Consider the following 20,672-nt stretch of genomic DNA (forward strand, 5'->3'; position numbering starts at 1 on the left):
CGTCGCCTTTAGAGCCTTCCTGGAAGACTACGATCAGTAATTATCACCCTGTTTGTCTACCCATGTGTTGTCGCTATCTCTCTCTCTATTTTTCTTAGGACTGTATGGATGATTTTATGAATATTTTATCTTGTATGTAAGCCTATATTTTTCTGGAATAAATTTAAATTGTTTTACTTAATTAGAGTCCCTAATATTTTTAAGCATTAATTTCTGGACGTGGAATCCTGTATACACAGGAAAAAGATCCTTATTAAGCCAGGTGCCCACCTGACAATTCCCCATCCTCGTTTTGAGGGCATTTTGGCTTACACTATGCACAGTGACAGAGTGCACTCACTGAAACATGGTACAAAAAGAAGATGAATAAGGCTAGTTTTTATGCTATGGTATCAGGAAGGAAGTCAGTAGAGCAAGTATTAGCATACTACTAATACCAAGGAACATATTAAAAATATGTCTTGAGTCAGAGGGCTACAGCTAACCAAGAGATCATTTTGTGTGTGTGTGTGGGGGGGGGGGTGCCCCAGTAACATGAACTGATGTCATATGCTTTTAACTTATGTACATAATAGAGGTCAACCAGCAGAGAGTAGACATCCTATAAGCACTGTTGTGAAATTACAGCAGTAATCAGTTTGAGATTCTTCTACCTGATGTTCTTGTTTCCAAACTCTTGGAGATTTACTACCATGTTCTACATATATAAACTTCCATATTCCATAAAGTGCCACCAGGTGGAAAATCTCAGAAGAACTTGGGAAGACCTCTGCCTGAGAACCAGGCCAATTCCTCACAGATTATTCAAACCAAGCTCGATGCATTTGGGAAGCAGGTTTCCTCCCTCTTTACCACAGCATTGTGGTACATTCACTGATCTCCCAGGGCTTCCATAGATTTTCTCCACTTTTTCCAAATATTTTGCTGAGAAGTGTTGGCAAACTTTGCAGCAAAGCCTGGATGGCTGCTGTGTGAGTGGGAAAATTCACATTCTCCCAGTCCCGCCTAGACAGCAGTCATTTTTTTCTGTCCTTATTGTTGCCCCTTCTTCTGTTTTTTTTTAATTTTTGCTTTAAATTGACAATTGAATATCAGCATAACATTGTAATAATCTATCAGATTATCTGAATTCCAAGCTTCCGCTGCAGAAATATAATGGGAAAGGTACATTTCACAATGGAAGGAGCTACAGACTTATTTTTTTAAAATGAAAGCTGGGATTCAAGCAACATTAAACAGATTGTTATAAAATTATGAGTCAAAAGCTGATTTTTTAAAAGGTAAAAGCCCTGATAGCACAGGTGGGGCGGAGGACATGGCCTAAACTGGAGAACTGGAGCAGGGAAACTTGCCAAGTCGAAATTGCACTACTGCTGTATTGGCAACCACAGTGGCAATGCAGAAACTAAACCAGTCATTCCTCATGTGGAAAACATCCTGGTTATGGCTAGAAATTGCTGATGTAGAAGGATCTTTGGTCTAATATTGTATACAGGAGGGAACTGCAAGATGCCCAAGCTTTAATGCAATGCACGATTTTTACACTTTCAAAGAGAACTGATGTAGCAGCAGAACAAATACTTTGCATATTTAAAAGCTCTACATAAAAATCACAGAATCTTGGAGTCATTTAGTCTAGCCCTCTGGCTCAATACAGGAATGCATGGATACCTACTGAATCTATGACACTCCATCTCTACCATTTCTGCTTAAAGACCTCAGATGGAAGAATGGGGAGAACTTCTGCGGGGGAGGGGGGTTTCTGGGAAGCAGCTGAATGCATTTGGCTAAGTAGTTTTGATTTGACTCATAATGCTTCTTCCTTTTTTCTGACTTTCACTTGTACATGTGACATCTTGATTCTTCAAAATAAATATCCATGATCAGCAGCTTCCTACTTCTACTTGTCTTCATTTCCACATATGTACATTTATGTCTGTCTAGCAGATAAATACATCCACCCTATTAGACATGCCCGTTCATACCCCACAGAGTAACAAACAACAGGTCTGACTAGCTAATCACTGCTCAGGGACAAAAAATCTCTTAAGAATTTTTCCACACAATCTTTTCCTAATGCAATAAAAAAATATTTTCTCTCAAGACAGCACCTCTATTATGAACATACTTAATTTTTTCAGTATACAAGAGGAACATTTTGAACCTGGAAAACTATGCGTCTTCCCCCAAATACTGCAGCTATGAGATATTCCCATAAAAAATGCAATAGCACATACTATGGACGTCAACAATGGTTATGATGTGAATGATAATCAGTAATGGAATCTAATGCTTTATACAAGATTTCTTCCCCACTATGACAATCTAATGAAGGACTGCTTCTCCTGGTCTTTTAGAAATAACAAATGCTAGCTGTTTCCCCACCACCACACACACACATACAGCAGTATCTTCCGTTTTGAGAAACTTTTTCCTTTTTTGTTTTTTATCATAGCATTAGACCCTTGAAGGAAGAGTTTTTCAGTGTTATAGAAAGGGAAAACTTTTCTAGCTCTTTTGCTAATATGTGTTAACACATACCTTTTTACAAAAATGGATAAACAGTAGCACACATATTACTTTCCTGCAAGGCCATTTTCCTTTCTCCATAAATAATAATGGTGGATATTGTGCTGCCATTTTTGAATCAAGACTCAGAAGGCCATCTTACAAAGGATGTTGGTGGGAATGAAATGTACAATTGCCTATAAAACTACTAACTATAAAACTACTAACAGAAGGGCATTTGAAAAAAGCAACCTGAAGATAAGTAACTCATAGGACGCTTCTGGAATCTTAAGTATTTTCTCATAAAATAATTTTCATTTTCAGGTTCAGGTTATTCAGAATCAATAAAGAAGTGCAGAATATTTCCACTCAACTTCTTCCTCTGCTTTAGTCATCAGAACAGTTATTATAGCAGGTTTTCAGAGGCTGTCTAGTGTGGAAGAAACAACAGAACCAAAGAGATCAAAGAAGCCATCAAGCCAAACATGAGCAAGACTGAGCAAGAGTCACCTAAAGGCTAAACCACAGTATGCCACAGGAACACATCAGAAGCCAACAATTATACAAAGTACTTGAATATTATATAGCTCCAGATTACCCTAACTGCTGAGCCAATCCAGCATCATCTAATGAACCAGCAGCAAAAGGATTGTCAATTCAGTTTCATTGATCCACTAGCTATAACCCTTATCCTTCCTCATTGATCTATGCCAGTGCTTGTTATTGTCATGTACAGCATCATATCTATAACTCCACTTACGTTGCAAGTGCTATCTCTGTGTTTATTTTGCAAAGCCATTGGAACACATTAGGTGGCATATCAATAATCACAGAAAAACATTCAATTCAGGAGAACTGAGGTGAAATACAAAACATGGCTTAACACCTTTATGTTTCATTTCACTTTGGCTACTGAGTGCAAAAGCCTCTTTTAACCTGAAGAGATCATCCAAAAAGGTCCACATTCATTTAATTTATTAACAGCTGGCAGAAATTAGGGAAGGCCTTCTTTCCCAGTAAATAGTCTTAACAAGATAAGGGCAAGTTCTCAAAAATAACTCCTACTTACTCCTTGTTTAGTGAGTATAGGACTCACTATACTCACAGTCTAAGGCAGGGATGGCCAAACTGAGGCTCGAGAGCTACATGTGGCTCTTTTAGACATATTGTGTGGCTCTCAAAGCCCCCACTTGCATGTCGGATGGTTTGGAGAATGCATTTAAAGTCAAAATTGCTTTCTTCCCACCTCTCCCTCCCTGCTCCTTCCCCCATCTATTTTCCTTCCTCCCTCCCTCCCTCTCAAACATCTGACTTTCATGTCTTCTGGCCAGGAATGGAATTCTACCAGGAGCTCCTTTGCATATTAGGCCACACACCCCTGATGTAGTCAATCCTCCAAGAGGTTACAAGGCTCTTTTTTGTAAGCTCTTGAGGGACTGGCTACATCAGGGAGTGTGGCCTAATATGCAAAGGAGCTCCTGCTAGAATTCCACTCCTGCTTCTGGCTCTCAAACATCTGACATTTATTTTATGTGGCTCTTACGTTAAGCAAGTTTGGTTACCCCTGGTCTAAGGTTTTCTACCACAAGCACTCATAGATACCTCAGAATGAGGAAAATCTAAACTTGGAAATAACAACTACATAATAACAACTACATGACTGATTTTTTTAAAAAAAAGAAATTATGTACACTTTCACAATAGAATTTACTTCATTGCAGCTGCTAAAATGACGACACTATGCCACAAGAATCTTTTGCAGCAGCAGATGAGCATGTCTGCCTCACTGGAATTTTTTTTCCATCTCCCTGCTCCTTCTTTTGATTTCTGCCAAGTCCACAACTGTGTGGTACGCACATCTGTCTGTATCAACAGCTTTGAAAATTAATGGGCCATGTTATGTCCCCTAATATGGCTGTCAATGGGAGAAATGGAGCAAAACTGGAAATGTTAATCCAGCCTCCCTCCACTGAACCCAGCTGAGATACAAAACAAACACAACATAAAGAAACAACATAAGCACTTATCCACAGTTTTATGACTAAACTGTTCATTAGTAGTGAATTTATATATTAGTTAAAATATTTACATCTTTTGTCTTTCTACCCTGCAAAAAGGGGAGCCACAGCAGCTCACAAAGTGTCTCATGAAAACAATCAAAAATGAGAACAATGTATCACTGTCATAAGATAAAACACTGCCAAACTCCAACTGCCAGCATCTTTAGCGCAAGTAGCTCCCGAACCAAACAATGATGAATGATTTTCTGAATGTGGTTCATGAGGATTAGCTTCTAATCACTAACAGGAAGCCATTCCACAAACTTGAGCAAATGGTTTCAGGATTTTAAAATCCGTAGCCAGGATTTTAAAAGTCAGGGGGCGCTCTTACTCATCCACTGCAGGGCTTGCTGCTTCTCAGAAGCTTTATGGGGTAGGGGGAAAAGCTGGAGGCTCTGAAAGTGGCTGAATCAAGGCAGCCAACCCTAAAATTTGGAGTCAAGAAGGGACTTCCCATTGCGTGCAAGTGGGGGGGGGTCTTCCACCTCCCTCTCCCCCACCCTGGCACTTTGCAACCAACAGCTCCATCTGTCCCCCCATGGCCCATTCCACATGGCTTCCTCCATCTCCCTCATCTCTGCCTGCTGCTTTTGCTGCTGCAGTGCCCTGTGCCCTGCTCAGTGCACTGCAGCAGCACTGCAGCTCTCCTAGATCCAGCTGCCACTGATTACGCTTCACTGGCTGCATCCCAGCAGGCCTTACTCCCAGTAAGGGGGCCCTGCCTGGAAGTCAGGGGGGCAGTGCCCCCCCTCCCCCCATGGCTATAGGCCTGAATGGTTTAAAAAGCCTGTGAATGGCCCAAATATATTCTGAGCTCCCTGAGGGATGGATCAGCAAGAAGATGTTGCTGCTAGGAGCATAAACAGTGCATGGGTTTATACAGTACAATAGCATGACTGAGACCTGTAGCTGGGATTAGAAATTGTGCTGGTGTTCTAGCTTTGCAAAAGCGGCCCCGTGGCGCAGAGTGGTAAAGCAGCAGTACTGCAGTACTGTGATATGAACTCTCTGCTCATGACCTGAGTTCGATTCCGGCAAAAGCTGGATTCAGGTAGCTGGACCAAGGTTGACTCAGCCTTCCTTCCTTCCGAGGTCGGTAAAATGAGTACCCAGCTTGCTGGGGGGAAAGTGTAAAAGACTGGGGAAGGCAATGATAAACCACCCCGTAAAAAGTCTGCCATGAAAACGTTGTGAAAGCAACATCACCCCAGAGTCGGAAATGACTGGTGCTTGCACAGGGAATCTTTCCTTTCCTCTAGCATTGCACATACAAGGGCAGAGTTTATGTGGGACATTAGGTGCTTACAATCACGCACAGAATGAGGTGGTAGAATAGTCCAGACTACCTCTGGGTATAAAAAGTGTGTGTCTGTATGTTTAAGTATATCAATAAAATGAGTACCCAGCTTGCTGCGGGGAAAGTGTAGATGACTGGGGAAGGCAATGGCAAACCACCCTGTAAAAAGTCTGCCATGAAAACGTTGTGAAAGCAAAGTCACCCCAGAGTCGGAAACGACTGATGCTTGCGCAGGGGACCTTTCCTTTCCTTTCCTATACATACAGGAAACTCTGAACGTTTTAAAAAAATTATCAGCATAGCAGGAAAAGGGTCTACAGCAGTCTATTTCTTACTTTACTAGCTTTCCATATATAGGACTTATCATTTAGAGCATTCAAAAAGGTGAAGCCCCCACTTTCAGTCTGGCCTAGTGTAGTTGTCACTTAAGGAGTCCACCTCCTTTTAGGATTTGTAAACCAGGCCTAAATTGCTTATGATAAGTCATCCAGTATTGTAAACTGGAATTCATTTTAAGGCATAGCAACAAAAGCTGCAATTCATCCATAGGAAACTCATTAAATAACTAAACCTATCTGGAGTCCCAGTTCAAACCTTCTGAATATCCTTCACCCTCTCCTGGCTAATTGCTCCAATTACCAGCTCTTTCTGCCTGGTCTTTCATTTTAACTACCCCTGTGGTCCACAACTGGTTTAAATTTACAAGGCAAGAGTGCACATACAGGATTTCCCTAGAGTTCAGACATTATTAATCTCCAAACAGCTTATGCTCCAATCAGTCTTTAAGGAATCACAAGACTCCTTTTTGTTTCAACTGATCTGTGTTAAGTGACCCCAATTATGTATTCTTGCACTAGAACACAATAAATGCCTTGCTGGATCAGAGCAAAGTCTAAAAAGAAAGACAAGTCTTGTAGCCCTTTAAAGACTAGAATAAGAATCAAAGCAATTAGCAGGCGCTACCAAGGAACTCGCCAGCATACCCTGCCCTACCAGTGCTCTTTAGTAAACTTCAAAATAACCCGGCAACCGGAGACTTTCTTCTCTTTGAAGGCTGTCTCCTGTTCATCCAAAGGAGATTCCCAGTGGTAGAATCCTTACTGCGAGGGCACTCATCCACTCTTTCCAAATGGCTGTGGTGCCCCTATCTCCAGCCTTTGAAATATTCACCAAGGAATGGTGGTGGTGGGGGGAGGGGGCGGGATAGCCTACCAGTCGTCCCTTTGCCTTCCAAAGATGTTCTCTCAGGTTTCTAGATCTCAGTCCAGTCAGCCTAATAAAGTTCAAACCCAACTAATTCTCCACCACGGTAATATATCTTCCCAATTAAGGGCTCTTTAGGAGTTAAACCGCAAATCCATCTCCAATTCTACCGACATTTACACCACTCGGAATTGGAGAGGGAGGAACTGCAAGCACCACAGGATTCTCTAGCCTACCAACTCTCTCCACCATGCGCGGGACTCCCCCCCCCCCCCCGAGTCGCCGCCGCCGCCGCCGCCGCCGCCGCCGCCGCCCCCCGCCCTCAAGGAATTCTTCCCGGCGGCTTGCTCCCCCTGGGCTGGCTCGCCCTGGCCTGTGTGGTGTAGTACCTCGGCGAGGCGCTCGAGGGCTTCCCCGTCGAGGCACGTGTGGTTCTCCAACAACTGCCACTTCTGTTGCAGCAACCTCAGCGCCGTGTCGCGCTCCACCGGCCCCTCCATGGCGTAGAACGCGGCGCTGCCCAGCAGCAGGTAAACCAAATAGGCGCAGAGGAGCAGCAGCGTGGTGGGAATGCCCCGGCGCCTCGCCTGCAAAGCGGCTGCCGGCAGCGTCCCGCTGCTACAGTCTTCTTCTCCGCCGCTGCAGCACATCTCTCAGCTCTTGTGGCCGGCGGGCAAACTTTCGGCGGCGCTGGGCTGCTTAGGAAGGCGGGGAAAGCGAAGGGGCCGTGAGGGCGGCACCGACTTACCTCTGGAGCGCGAGGGTGTTGCTTCTGAGGGAAGTCGAGTTACTGCCTTGATTGGGAGCAGTTGTGCTTTTCCAAAGGGGACTGGCGGGGCAGGGGTGTAAACGGATCCAAGAGTAGGTCAAGTGAAAGAGACAGACGGAGACGGCTTTAGTCTGAAGGAAGTTATTAATAACAAAGGAATGTGGTAGCAAAATTAAAGTCCAGTATCACCTTAATTACTACACTTGTCACTTCATCATGTTGTGTTCCACATGCAAGCTCATTTGTACAAATACTTAAGAACAATGCAACTATGCTCCAATCCACTGTGCAAAATAATGTCGATATAAAATGTTTGTTTGTTTTCAGGCAGCACCCACTATTTCTAGCAAAGACTCCATTGTGCAACTTCTGTAGAAATTAAAAAAAAAATGATTTATGGCTTTAACCTGCAATGGAACCTGATGATCCACCTACTGATACAGTCCTCAGCTATTTAACCCAGTTGCCCAGGTTCAGCCCAACCTGTGAAGGCCCTGGATGTTGCAAGAAGTTGGCAACTAAGGAGAACCTCACTCTAAAGGCATTTCTAGACCATGGCTTCAGGTTTTTGATGGTGGCTATCCATGGTAAGAGCCCCATGGTGCAGAGTGGTAAAGCTGCAGTACTGCAGTCAGAGCCCTCTGCTCACAACCTGAGTTCAATCCCAGTGAAAGCTGGTTCAGGTAGCTGGTTCCAGGTTGACTCAGCCTTCCCAGGTCGGTAAAATGAGTACCCAGCTTGCTGGGGGAAAGTGTAGATGACTGGGGAAGGCAATGGCACCCCGTAAAAAGTCTGCTGTGAAAACGTTGTGAACATCACCCCGGAGTCGAAACAGCTGGTGCTTGCACAGGGGACTACCTTTACCTTTTTATCCAGGGTAGTTCTGTACCAGAGAAATGGGGGATGTTTTCTTCTGTATATGAAGATGTGAGTCTTGTTTCTAGAGTGTGCAAGTGAGGGAAGATATTGAAAGTATCTAGTTTGTGTAGTATGTGTGTGGAAACTTGGATTCAGATCCATTCTTGACTCTGAAATTTGCTGGGTGATTTTGGGACAGTGCAGTAGTTAGAGTGTCAGACTAGGATCTGGAAGACCAAAGCTGAAATCCCTGCTCTACCATGGAAGCTGGCTCGGTGACCTTGGACCAGTCATATACCCTCAACCAGGGTGGCCAGCCTTGCTTAATGTAAGAGCCACATATAATAAATGTCAGATTTTTAAGAGCCGCAAGACGTGAACATCAGATGTTTGAGATCAGGAAGGAAGGCAAATAGGTGGGGGAAGGGAGGGAGAGGTGGAAAGAAAGCAACTTTAAATGCATTCTCCCAGCTGGTTGACAGGTTGGTGGAGGCTTTGAGAGCCACACAATATGTGTGAAAGAACCACATGTGGCTTCAGAGCCATAGTTTGGCCACTCCTGCCCTCAGCCTAAGCTTCTCATCAGGGCTGTTGTGGGTATAACATGGAGGAGATGAGAAGCCACTTTGGGTTTCCACTGGGGAGAAAGGTGGGGTATAAATGAACTAAGTAAATCTACCTGATTGGTTTAAATTGAGGATAAAATGGATTATGAAGTCCTAGGCTGCTTTGAAGAATGGAGTAAAGATGTAATAGATGGAGTTATGACCTTTCCACTGTGGGTGAATCAGTGTGAATTAGAGAGAGGTGTTCCTTGACACAGAAGAAGCACTAGGAAGTGCAGCTAGGCTTACAAACAGGGCGCACGACAGTAATGCTTGAGTGAAAATCCACATCCTCAATAGGAACTGAGGTCATGTTAGTGGAAGGGCAAGAAAGGGGAGGAGAATCATACAGCATAGGGTACCGAAAGAATAATGCTATAAGAGTAGGAGTACAAAACTGAACAATACAAGCCACAATGCCAAAATACAATATAAAATATACTGTGAAGAATGCAACAAGAATAGGAATACAAAATTAAGTGACAATGTGAACAGCAGTTTAGGGATGCATAGTGTCAAAAGCACAACATGAGGAACTACAGATTAAAATACAAATCACAGTTCACATATCCTTTATTAGAACCAACCAAAATGATACAAAACAGTGTGCAAGCTTTCAAACACTCCAGAACTCTTCCCCAGACTGGGTGGTTCAAAATATATCATCAGACTCTGGTATCATCTGTGTTTGCTCAGAATCTATATGATTGGATTGGTTTATCCAGCTCTGTCCCCCAACAACATAATTGCCTTTTAATAGCCCCAAAGGAATTGGGAAGTGTGCCGACTGCTCTTCCTCCCTTGCATCCTGTCCCCAAAGATACTGCACAGATGAAGGAGAGAATAAATGGATGAGGGTAATAGATGGCATGCAGCTAGGGCCCACTGGCAGTCAAGTAGGGGTCAACATAGACTCTAGTTGCTAACTTATCATGTATGCGTATAATTTATTTTATTATTTATTTGTTTATTTCATTTATACCCCACTTTCTCTCCAGTTGGGATTTAAAGTGGCTTACATTGTTCTCTCACCCTCCATTTTATCCTCACCACAAGACTGTGAAGTAGATTAGGCTGAGAGTATGATATTTGTTAGCACCAATTCAATGGCAGGTGAAGAAAATTTCAGCAACTCCATAACTCATACCATTTATGAGAAAAAGGTGAGATGGTCAGACACCACATTTTTTTCTAGCTTCCTCTTGTCAAAAGCACAACTTGAATCTTGGTTTTAACCATGACCTTCAAAAATGCAAAATTAGATTAGCTAGAGGATGCATGTGAAAGTTGTGATATATGTTCCTCATACACCTTAGAAATTAGCCATGATGACATTATCAAAATGGAAGTGATATAATGGAAGAATTAATACAAAACCACATACATTCATAGATTTTTTTGCATTTCTAAAATAAAATTTAAATAGAACTTCTCAACATGTTCAAAAGTTTTGCAGTTAAAAGTAAATTCATTTGCCAGTCTACAAAAGACAAGAAATGTGTTATTCAAAGGCTCAGCGTTTTATTGCCTCAAACCTTGTATCCTGTAGTATTCATTATTGCAAAAGGTAGCAGTATGCAGTAGCTCGTGGTCTTACCAGGAGGTTCTGTGAGGTTTCAGAGGTTTTAGTTTGGTCTCTTCCTGAAGAATATAAATATAGCCTCTTCACAAGATCCCAAGGAGTTTATGTGTGCATAATATACATTTCTCACTAGACAGTTTTGCATCCTGACAATTGGATCTCTCTTTCCTATCTTCTTGGAGCAGCTTCTTGGCATGCAGAAGGACCCACTCCCAAAATCTCCAGCTAAAGGATGTAAAAGACCTCCATGCGAGACCCTGGAGAGCTGCTGCCAGTCTGAATAGACAATACTGACCTTGATGGACCAGTGGTCCATATGTGTACCCCTGGAGGCAAGAAGTAGACTGTAGTTTCCACCCCCATCACTAGGGAGTGCTCTTCTCCTTCAGCACTTTTCCTGCCTCCTCGGTGAGAGCACAGAATTGAGAAAGCTCCATGTAGGTTCTTCCACATAGGTCTCTGATTGCATTCCCCCCTGCCACCATTCTTGTGCTCTTCCCTCAACTCCCCCCCCCCCTTAGTTTTTAGTTTCCATGTTCATGTCCTCTTGGAATCTAAAAAAACAAGAAAACCCTTTTTACATTTCACAGTGCCAGCCCATTGCTAACCTCATCCATGATGATGTCAAGATGCAGTTCTACAAGCAAAGTGATGCTGCAGCTTCATTAGAAAGGGAACTAAGATTGATTATTCTTGCCCTGCAAAACCACACTATCAGGATTTTGGAAGTGGCAGTGCTCCAAAGGGGAGCTGGAGGGACCACAATTCTTTCAGATTGGAATTAGAAGGTGCTAAATGTGCAGGGTGTTTTTTTTTTTAAGGTGTCAAAGCATAACTTCAGCTCAGCAGCTTTCCTTGGAGGAGGCGGGGGGAGCAGTTGGCTACTGCTGATGATAGGCATCCCAAAGGTTTTCCCTTTTCTGCAGTGAATTAAATGGGAACCAATATTTCTAGTTATTTAACCTCTTGTGGGGGGGGTGTCAAGGTTTCCTCTCACCCCAAGCATGGAATGGGAAGACCCTTGTTAAGTATGCAAAGCAAAACAAATTGCAAAATACTAGAGAGAGACTAATTCTCACTCCAGCCTAAAATGGTATTTGCCACCAGTCTTTTATTGACTTGTTTCCCAACAGCACCAGAGTGAAAAGACAAGTCTCTGAGCCTCTCGGGGAATTAACAAGAAAGTCAGCCTTGAAAAGTTGACTTGCAGCCTGAGTTTCCAAACTAAGATGTTCTGTGATCCAGTATGGTCTAATGACCTGCGTATCTAAGTTTTACAGCAGCCGTTGGCTTCAGATGTGCTGCATAGACAACCATACCAGATCTCCAACCTTCACGTCCTAATCAGGCTGGTGACCTTAATCAGCAACCTTGATCAGCAGGCTTGCTTGACCTGCTGCAAGTGTTCCCAGAGGACCTGATGGAGAGCTTGTAGCTCCTGTAGGAACTTGTTGGCTGAGGGTACAGATGAGGTAGGAGTTGTCCAAGGGAAGAAATGTGGGTGGAGACTGTAGTTCACCATGAACAGCATCTGTCATTTGGACAAGTGCACAGCACTGTTGTATGTGAATTCTGCTAGAGGCAGTAGAGTGGCCCAGTTATTTTGCAGGTAGTTGGTATAGCACTATAAATATTGTTCTAATATGGCATTTATCCATTCTGTCTGGCCATCTCACTGATGGACATGAGCTGAAGACAGGAGAACATTGGTACTCAGAAGCAAGTGCAGGGCACACTAGAAGTGGGAAGTGAACTGAATTCCTTGGTCTGAGATCAGGTGTTTGGGTAGTACATGGAGCCAGATGATGTATTGGAGATAGATGTGAGGTGTTCACAAGCAGAGGGGAAATCAGGGCATGGGATGAAGTGGGCCAGCTTGGTGAAGAGGTCCATTATAACCCAAGATGCAGGTGTGATCTTGGGAGCTGGCAGATGTGTGATAAAATCCATGGAGACTGTTTCAGAGCAGTGGGCAAAGGATGTAATAGCTGGTAGTCTTCCCAGAAGATCCTTTGCCCATCTGCACACATTGCATGATCTGACATACTGAATGATGTCCACTTGGATCCAGTGCTATGAAACTCACAGGTTAACAAATGAAAGGTTTTGTACCACTCAAAACGGCCAGCCAACCAAACATCATGGGCAAGTTGCAAGACCTCCCTCTGCAGAAGTCTTAGTGGCATATATACCCTACCCAGCCAGGTCAGAAGTCCATGTTGTACTGCAAAACCAGGTGTGGTTACCTTCTCATTTGGGTCCCCCAGTGCCTGTTTTTGCATGAAGCACCTGGAGTTGTTTTTGCTGTTCCTGGATGTGTTCCCTGAGTGTGGCTGGGGTTGGCATGGCAGTAAATGTCTCCAGTGGGAGGAGGGTGGCCAATGGATGTTCTTCTTCTGATGGAATGGTGTACTCTGTCTTGAGAGAGAGAGAGCACCTGCCCACTTGTTCTGGGAATGTACTTAACACTAAAGTAAACTTTAGTTTTTCTTCAAATCTGTTTTTCACCAAAAGAGTTTGGGCCGTACCAGCAGCCCTGAGGGTTAAAAGAGGGCAGGCAATGACACTTGCCTTCCGGAGCACGGGGACTCCTACTAAAAGTTTCACCCTTCCAGGGTCTCAAGAGCCAGAACAGACTCTCTCAAGATGCCAGACTGCAAGGGCATCAGGAGTTTGACTGGCACATGAGCCCCTAAGGGGGAAGAATGGCTGAGCCCATCACCACCGAGCCAAGCTAGGCCGTGGAAGGTTCTTACTTGTTACAGTGATCAAGCGCTACTGTATGTGTTTCAACTCAACAATAATATTATTGTATATTGTATGTGAACAGTATAGGTATGTTATGTTCTTGGGAAGATTCACACTCACAAAGGCCTGGAAATCCTGTTTACATGTAAAGAGAAACATTGCATAATCCCTCCTCCTCGAACCCTGGCGTGCATCTCCTCTCCCGTCCCATTGTAAATTGCTTCATCCACCAGTGGGAGGCAGCACTTGGCAAAATGTGTGACGTGTCAGGTTGACTGTTGCCATCTCCCGGGCGGGAGAAAGTAGCTAAAGTTGTGTTTTCAACCAAGTATGGCCGCATGCATATGTTTTAAGTCTATCTGTTTACAAGGAAAGGTGTGCTAGCCTTGAAAAAGGCTAGCTTTGAGGTAGTTGTGTTGGCCGAACCGGGGAGTCTGAATCTATATCAGTAACCTGATGGAGCCCAGCACGAGGCCATCACGGACAGAAGTGAGGGGCGAGCCCCTGCTCTTGCCTGCAGGTTCGGAGAAGACCACCTCCGTACCGGGTGTTGCCGCCCACAATGCCAGTAACCCTTCCAGTCCGACATATTGTCAGGTGTGGGTGGTCAGAGGGACCCAGGAGTATATGGCCGCCACCTAACTACAAGGGACTCACTGGGAAATAATGCTCATTAAACTGAGCCATCAACTGCTATTGTTATGTTTGTGTAAAGGTTGTCTGTAAATAAATATTCCATCATGCATTGCATACAATCGGGTCCATATACATAAACCAGCCCATGATCCGGATATGCCCGAGTAGACACGAGGGATATCTGCACGTGTACAATGAAGTACAAAGTAAACTGGGAGAAGAACAACGATCACCTAATCTGTAATCTGTCTCTAGTTCAATCAACACATCATCTGTAGGTGTTCTGATGAACCGTATGCACCTGCACTGGATGCTGAGCCACTTCCAGGTGATTTCTCTAAACTCTGAAAACTGCTTTAATAGCCACCAGCTCCCTCTCCCAAATGGTATAATTTTGTTCTGCAGGTGTGAATTGCTGAGAGTAGCATGCACATGGTTGTCATGGCTCTATGGGACCTGATGCCGGCAGGCAAAGGTGGAGTCCATGAAACAGCAGGAAGCTCCTGAAGTGACATGATGCTTGCTTGCAGCCAATGGCTGCCAAGCAAGGACAATTTTACAGGGACCACAGACTGTCCAGTGCTGGGGTTGGTGGGACCACTAAGTCCAGTGGCATACTCCAGGTTGTATGGCTCACGCTGATTTGGGGCTGATTGTTTTTTGCTTGCGGGCAGGATCTCTTCTTTTCAGGGTATTTATTTATTTATTTATTTATTTATTTATTTATTTTTATAATTTCTATCCCGCCCTTCCCAACAAGTGGCTCAGGGCGGCTCACAGCACGGAGTTCCACATAAATACAGTTTAATCATAAAACATAAATATAAATATAAAACATTAATCATAAAACGGAGAGCCAGTTTGGTGTAGTGGTTAAGTGTGCGGACTCTTATCTGGGAGAACCGGGTTTGATTCCCCACTCCTCCACTTGCACCTGCTAGCATGGCCTTGGGTCAGCCATAGCTCTGGCAGAGGTTGTCCTTGAAAGGGCAGCTGCTGTGAGAGCCCTCTCAGCCCCACCCACCTCACAGGGTGTCTGTTGTGGGGGAGGAAGGTAAAGGAGATTGTGAGCCGCTCTGAGACTCTTCGGAGTGGAGGGCGGGATATAAATCCAATATCATCTTCTTCTTCTTAAAAATAATTAATACAGTTTAAGCATAAATCAGTTAAAATAATTAATACATTTAAAATTTTAAAACATTTAAAGCATTTAAACCATTTAAATATTTAAGACATTAGGGACATTACTGGCATAATGCCCTGAACTACCAGTGTAGGCACAGATTCTGGGCCCAATGTCTATTTTTCTCTTTCTCTGTCAACTGAGGGTGAGCAGCACATAGCTACATCAGCTTACACTCACCCATGGCTAGAGGTGTTGGCAGAGGATGATTGGGTAGGGCTGGCAGAAGACCCTGGGTATTCACACGATGGGGCATCTCATCTCCAGGTTGCTTCTGGCCTCCAAATGACTGTCAATATAAAGGCACAATACTATGAGGGCCTGGAGGATAGGGGGTGGTCAACTTGAGCTAGTTCATCCAGAATCTCATCTGCTAGCCCTTCTGAAAATTGGTCCATGAGTGCAAGTTCATTCCAAGTCAGGTCCTGAGCCAGCAGCTGGAACTCCATGACACAGGCAGACACAGAACCCTTGCCCTTTCTCTGGTCATGAATTCACTAGTTGGCATTTTCTGCTTTCTGGGGATTGGCAAAGGCAGTCTTCATGCGGGTTATAACACCAGCAAGATCTCTCAGGAGTAGGGACTGACTGAGCAGCAGCAGAGTAAACCGCTTGACTGTGTGTCCTTTCAAAAGACTTAGGATGAAGCCGACTTTGGTCTTTCCACCTGGAAAATCCCAGGCTTGGAGGTCAATGTATAGCTGGCACTGGACCAGGAACATCAGGAACTCCTCCACATTTCTTCCAAACTTCTCTGGCAGACTCACTGGGCATATTCCTGGGGCAGAGGTACCAGTGCAGGTAGCATTGTCCCACCAAGAGGCAGAGGGGTGGCTGGTTCCTGTTGTAGCTGCTGCTGAAGCAAAGCCAACACATTGGAAAACTGGGCAACTTGCTCTGGCAGTGTCTTCAGCAGCTGTAGCCTCCATTCCCCAACAGTAATTGAGACTTCAATGTGCCCCCCTTTCTCCTGACTTCTGTGAGCTGTGGCTAGGAGAAAAGTGAAAGCAAAGTGCCTTCCAGGGCAGTCCCCACACCCTTTGTCCTGGTGGAGGTGAGCTGCTGCCGGGAGAAAGGGGGAACGGAACTTGCCAGACCAGTTCAGTTCAGGCTTGTTTGGGTCAGTTCAGTTTTGGGTTTGGTTTGCGGACTGCCCCAAACCTTGAACTGAACCAAACTGCCATTTGGGGTTTGTGACCATCCCTATTGGCCCCGCCAAGAAAATATATTCCTTCCTCAGTGGAACAACTCGATTGATTCAAAGTCCATAGCTGGTGCTCCGGCAGTGTTAGGGCTCCATTTTGAAAGAGAAAATGGAAAAGGCTCTTTGAAAGGCTCCATGGACCAAAAGGGTGAACTTGCTGTACACAGAACCCATAGGCCATGTTCAAAGCTTCAGCTGTGACCTCCTTGATTGTACAAGAATAACTCATGTGGGCCAATAAGATCATCATGGACTATCTAGTGCTAAATAGCAGAATATATGGACAGTGTATATGCCATATGACCGATTCCCCACTAGGCTTGTTCCAGCATTGGAGCTTGATGCTTCCATCCAATTTCGCACCAACTGCCCCGGAGCTGCGACTTCGCCCACCTCTTTCCCGTGGCAAGCAAGATAATCTGAAAACAGGTTTCTGCTTACCGTGGGAAAGAAGCAGGCCAAGTCACAGCCATAGGGAGCTTGTGCAAATTCAGAGGGAAGCATGGGTGGGGGGGAGAGCAAGAACAAATCTAGTAGGGAATCAGTCCGTAAGTTTTCATCTAGAGCAATGGCATCAGCAGACATGCCCCACTTCAGTCTATGATTTTATTTTTTAAAAAAAACCTTATTCATAGATGTGACATCCAAATCCAGTCTGCCCTCTTCTCTATTATTTGGAGGCCACCTTAATGGCATTCTTTTTGAGACTAGAGAAAATGCCTATGCCTTCCTTGACCAACATGTAAGAAAAACATTTTTAAAGTTTGTATTTCAATCCTTTTGCTCTCAGTTCTACCTAGATACTACACTGACTATAAAACATCAGCCTGGCCTACAGCCAAGACAAACTTTAGACCAAATCTTCAGCTTGTTACCACAGGCGTTTTCTCCAGAACAGCCCAGGGAGGCAAACAGAGGGAGAAATGCAGCAGACACCATGAGTTGTCAAGAGGACAGGACAGCTACACCAGTTTCTATGGATGAAATTATCAACCACCCACTGTCTGAAAGACAAGATAACCAAAGCTTATACTGTAGAGTCTTACAGTCTTCTACACAACAGGTTTCTAGGTTATGCTGCATTTGTGTACACAAGTAAAAAGAAATACATTTGTGTACACAAGTAAAAAGAAATACCATAAGAATCTCCTGGGTCTTAAAGTGATAGGAACAAGTGCCATCACAACAGAGACTGTCACGCTGATATACCATCTTTTTATAGTCCCAGAAAGCATAGGGTCCTAAATGTCCTTTCATGTTTTTCTCTATTTAAGTAGTTTCTTTTATGTTTCCTAAAATGTATACATAGAATGCTGTTTGTTTCACTAGCATGTAAGACCGTTTTTGCACACAGCTTACCACGCGGTCACGTTCCTGTTCTCTCCGCAGCATCCGTCAGATTTCCCACTATCTGCCCCAGAGTTACAGGAAGTGCCGTGGCTTTTGCGTAGCAAACGTAAACCACTAAAACCCAGACCGTTTTCGCACACAGCTTACCATGCGGTCACGTGGGAAATCCGATGAACGCTGCGGAGAGAACAGAAACGTGACCGCGTGGTAAGCTGTGTGCGAAAATGGTACCAGTTTACGTTTGCTATGCAAAAGCCGCAGCACTTCCTGTAACTTCGGTGCAGATAGTGGGAAATCCGACGGACGCTGCGGAGAGAACAGGAACGTGACCACGTGGTAAGCTGTGCACGAAAACGGTATAAAACTATTTGGCACATGTTATAGAAGGTGATGGATAGTTTTGGAAGTCTATGAACTGAAGGAGGAGAGCATTTCTTAGTGGAAGAGGACATTGTAACTTCCTTCCAGGAATAATAGGAAAGGTGATACTTAGTTGTCAGGATGACCTCATTGCCATCAAACAGAAGAAACTTCCTTGGTAAATCTATTTTTTTTTTCTGTCTCTCCATTTCATGTGTTTCAAGTAACATTGTTTCAGTCCTTGATAACAGTCTGACCCTGCTTGTAATCCAGATATGGAATATGAATTCTAACAAAACTGAAGAAATGTCGATTGATAAGGTCCAGACGGAATAAATTCTCTTACCTATTGGGTTCAGCCACATCTTCTGAGTGGCAGGGGAATGCATTGTACATTTTCACAGCCTTGAATGGGTAGGGTGGCACAGAAGGGTTTTCCGTGTAGGGTTTTCACAGAAATCAATTCCAGTGAGTTCAATGGAACCAACTTCCATGAAGTATGCCTAGGATTGCAGTCCTAACCTCTTTTTCCTTTGTTAAACATGTTGGATATACTTGATGACAGAAGAGCATGTAGAAGAAATTGGCTGTGTTTAAGGAGGAATGCAAATAAAGTAAAATAAATAAATAAGGACTGGGAGGTTCTTGACAAATTACAAACCAGCATAAATACTAGAACATTTCTGGAGGAGTGGAAAGCTACCTGAACAATCTACCATGTACTGTAGGGTCAACTCAGTTCACTTTAACCATACTGGAAGGAGTAGAGAAAGAATGTTAGACAAAAGAATTAATGGTGGGCTACTTTAAAAAAAAACAAACCATATTTATTGCATTTATTTCCATAGTACAATCATTTTTACCCTACTTCCCTCCATAGGCACTCATGAGTTGCATCCATGTAAGGCAGAGGCAAATATAAGGATGTTCATAAAGTACTGCTTTCCCACCTATTTCAGAAATGTTCCTCTGAACTCTTGACTTTTGGCATTTAAAAGAACATTTTTGTAATCTGGCTATGTAACCTTATGGACATACAGTCATTATATATAAATATCAAACCAGCTGAATGAGAGAGTGAGATAACTGCCTAATGAAAAGAAGAAAGCCAACAGTAGTGACTTTCCCTTGTTTTTCATTTTATCGGCTGTGGAGAAAAAACTAATTCCCATTAAGGGTCTGTGGCAGTGTTGATGGTACAGCTGTTTTGCTTCTTCTGGAGCCCCCCAGTGTTGAATAGCTACAGAGCAGAATTAAACCATCCCTGATAATATGATTGAACGTTGCAGATAGGCTGTGAAAATATTTTCTGAAAGGCTTCCTGTGTGGAAAACATGCAAGGATTTAACTTTCAGCTTATTTCACTTTGAAGGCTTCATTTGCCTGTTCTCTTTGCAATGGCAAGGATTTCTTCTCTACTGAAAAATCACCTTTCTCTAATGGACTTGATACAAAACCAACCAGCAAATGTTGCTCTGTAGGCATAAAGGAAGGGGGCATGGAAGTGTTTCCTTTTTTCTTTGTAAAGATGCCAGTCCATTAGCCACTCTCAGCTTGGTATATGTATCCTAGGATGATCAGGGGTTTCCTCTGATTTGGCAACAGTGGTTTCTTCAGTGCCTGGATCAGACTTTTGCCAATTAAGTTGCAGGAATTTCTCCATCAGGTCAGCACTCAGGTTAAAGATCAGAGCAAGCCAAACTAAGCCAAAAACAATCCAAATTGCTGCCAAGCTTCTATACACTGTGATGTAGTGCTTGTTGGGATCTGTGCCTAGGAAGAAAATGCACAGCATACATTAGATCTTATTCCTCTGTGATCTGAAATAATATCCCGACAGAATGGAAACTATTTGTGCACATGCACGCACACACAGTTGAAATCACACATGCATACATTTACAAAAACATGTACAGTGAATATTAGGTGTTAGATCCCATCTAAAGTCCATGCACATAAGCGTGGCTTCCTCCTTCTCCATTCACGATGTTGTCTGAAATGCCCCTCAAAGTGCTGCTACTAGAGGCTGGGGGCATCCCCAGGAGCAATATGAGAGGGGAGCTGAAGGGCTGCTGCAGCAGAGGGGAAGTTTGCAAAAATCACCTCCCCCTTGCACACGTGTCTTTTCCATGGGATCCTACCTATAGTGTTCCACCTATATAACCCAGTGCATTTGCTTACATATTATATTGTTTGACATTTTCCAGGATACTCAATTTGCTTTTAACCCAACTGCTTTGTCTTGTAAACATCTGGAAGAAATTTCTTTCTTCTTTCATTTATATCTCATCTTCCTTCCATCATTTTCT

General features: G+C 43.7%; 2 protein-coding genes across 2 annotated transcripts in view; both read right to left on the reverse strand.

Moving 5' to 3' along the window:
* Positions 1-7,953, reverse strand: part of KCNK17 (potassium two pore domain channel subfamily K member 17) — a 45,004-nt gene extending 37,051 nt beyond the window's left edge. Inside the window, exon 1 of the mRNA XM_060245009.1 lies at positions 7,458-7,953. Within this exon, the coding sequence (XP_060100992.1) occupies positions 7,458-7,718 (261 nt within the window). The 5' untranslated portion in view covers positions 7,719-7,953. The remainder of the gene's footprint in view (positions 1-7,457) is intronic.
* An 11,743-nt stretch (positions 7,954-19,696) lies between these two features.
* KCNK16 (potassium two pore domain channel subfamily K member 16) overlaps positions 19,697-20,672 on the reverse strand; it is a 31,205-nt gene continuing 30,229 nt past the window's right edge. The window contains exon 5 of the mRNA XM_060245022.1: positions 19,697-20,136. Coding sequence (XP_060101005.1) covers positions 19,913-20,136 — 224 coding nt within the window. The 3' untranslated portion in view covers positions 19,697-19,912. The remainder of the gene's footprint in view (positions 20,137-20,672) is intronic.

This window comes from Heteronotia binoei, chromosome 1, assembly GCF_032191835.1.
Source record: "Heteronotia binoei isolate CCM8104 ecotype False Entrance Well chromosome 1, APGP_CSIRO_Hbin_v1, whole genome shotgun sequence".
NCBI lineage: Eukaryota > Metazoa > Chordata > Lepidosauria > Squamata > Gekkonidae > Heteronotia > Heteronotia binoei.